This window comes from Aplysia californica, unplaced genomic scaffold (genome assembly GCF_000002075.1).
Source record: "Aplysia californica isolate F4 #8 unplaced genomic scaffold, AplCal3.0 scaffold00113, whole genome shotgun sequence".
In the NCBI taxonomy this organism is placed as follows: domain Eukaryota; kingdom Metazoa; phylum Mollusca; class Gastropoda; order Aplysiida; family Aplysiidae; genus Aplysia; species Aplysia californica.
The window spans coordinates 635,299-636,109 of NW_004797383.1; the positions used below are offsets into that span (position 1 = coordinate 635,299).

Consider the following 811-nt stretch of genomic DNA (forward strand, 5'->3'; position numbering starts at 1 on the left):
AGCCAAAAAAAAAAAAAAGAAAAAGAAACACCCCCCCAAAAACAACAACAACAACAACAACAACAACAACAACAACAACCGCAAAACATCAATAACAGCAACAAAAATACAGACATAAAAAAAACCCAACCCCTCCCCCCCAACAACCTCTCCTGTCACTGTTACAATAACGATTTCTTCTTTTGCAGACTTCCAAGGTATGGTTGTTGCCACAATACAGGCTATCTCACCCAACGAAACGGAAGAGGGAGAAGGAAAAAGGTCAGTTTGCCTTTAGTCATAATAATAATAATAATAATAATAATAATAATAATAATAATAATAATAATAATAATAATAATAATAATAATGCTTATCTAACGTGTACTTGAGAATAGTATTAATTTCATAATAGTAGTATTAGTAGGTTTACCCTTGTCCAAATAATATGCATGTGCCAATGTTAATTTGTTCAAAAGAATTTGATTTTATATAATATAGTGGTCTACCTAAAATATGTTTTTCTTTTAATAATGTTTGAGCAATTAATTCTAACAAGTCAGAGTATTTCGGATAGAGATAGATGGAGAGATGGAGAGATAGATAGATAGAGAGAGAGACGGAGAGACAGAGAGACAGATATAGACAGAGAGAGACGGAGGGAGAGGGGGGAAGGGAGAGAAGAGAGACGCACACGAAGAGAAAGAGTTAGTGAGAGAGAGAGAGGAAGAGAGAGAGAGAGAGAGAGAGAGAGAGAGTGAGAGAGAAACCCAAAGATAGTGAAAGAGAGAGAGAGAGAGACAGAGAGAGAGAGAGAGAGAGAGAGAGAGCA

The 811-nt window shown here is 35.8% G+C and overlaps 1 protein-coding gene across 1 annotated transcript in view; it reads left to right on the forward strand.

Moving 5' to 3' along the window:
• Positions 1 to 811, forward strand: part of LOC101859925 — a gene marked incomplete in the record, with an annotated part of 45,666 nt that overhangs the window by 40,221 nt on the left and 4,634 nt on the right. Inside the window, 1 exon segment of the mRNA XM_013081065.1 lies at positions 189 to 252. Within this exon segment, the coding sequence (XP_012936519.1) occupies positions 189 to 252 (64 nt within the window).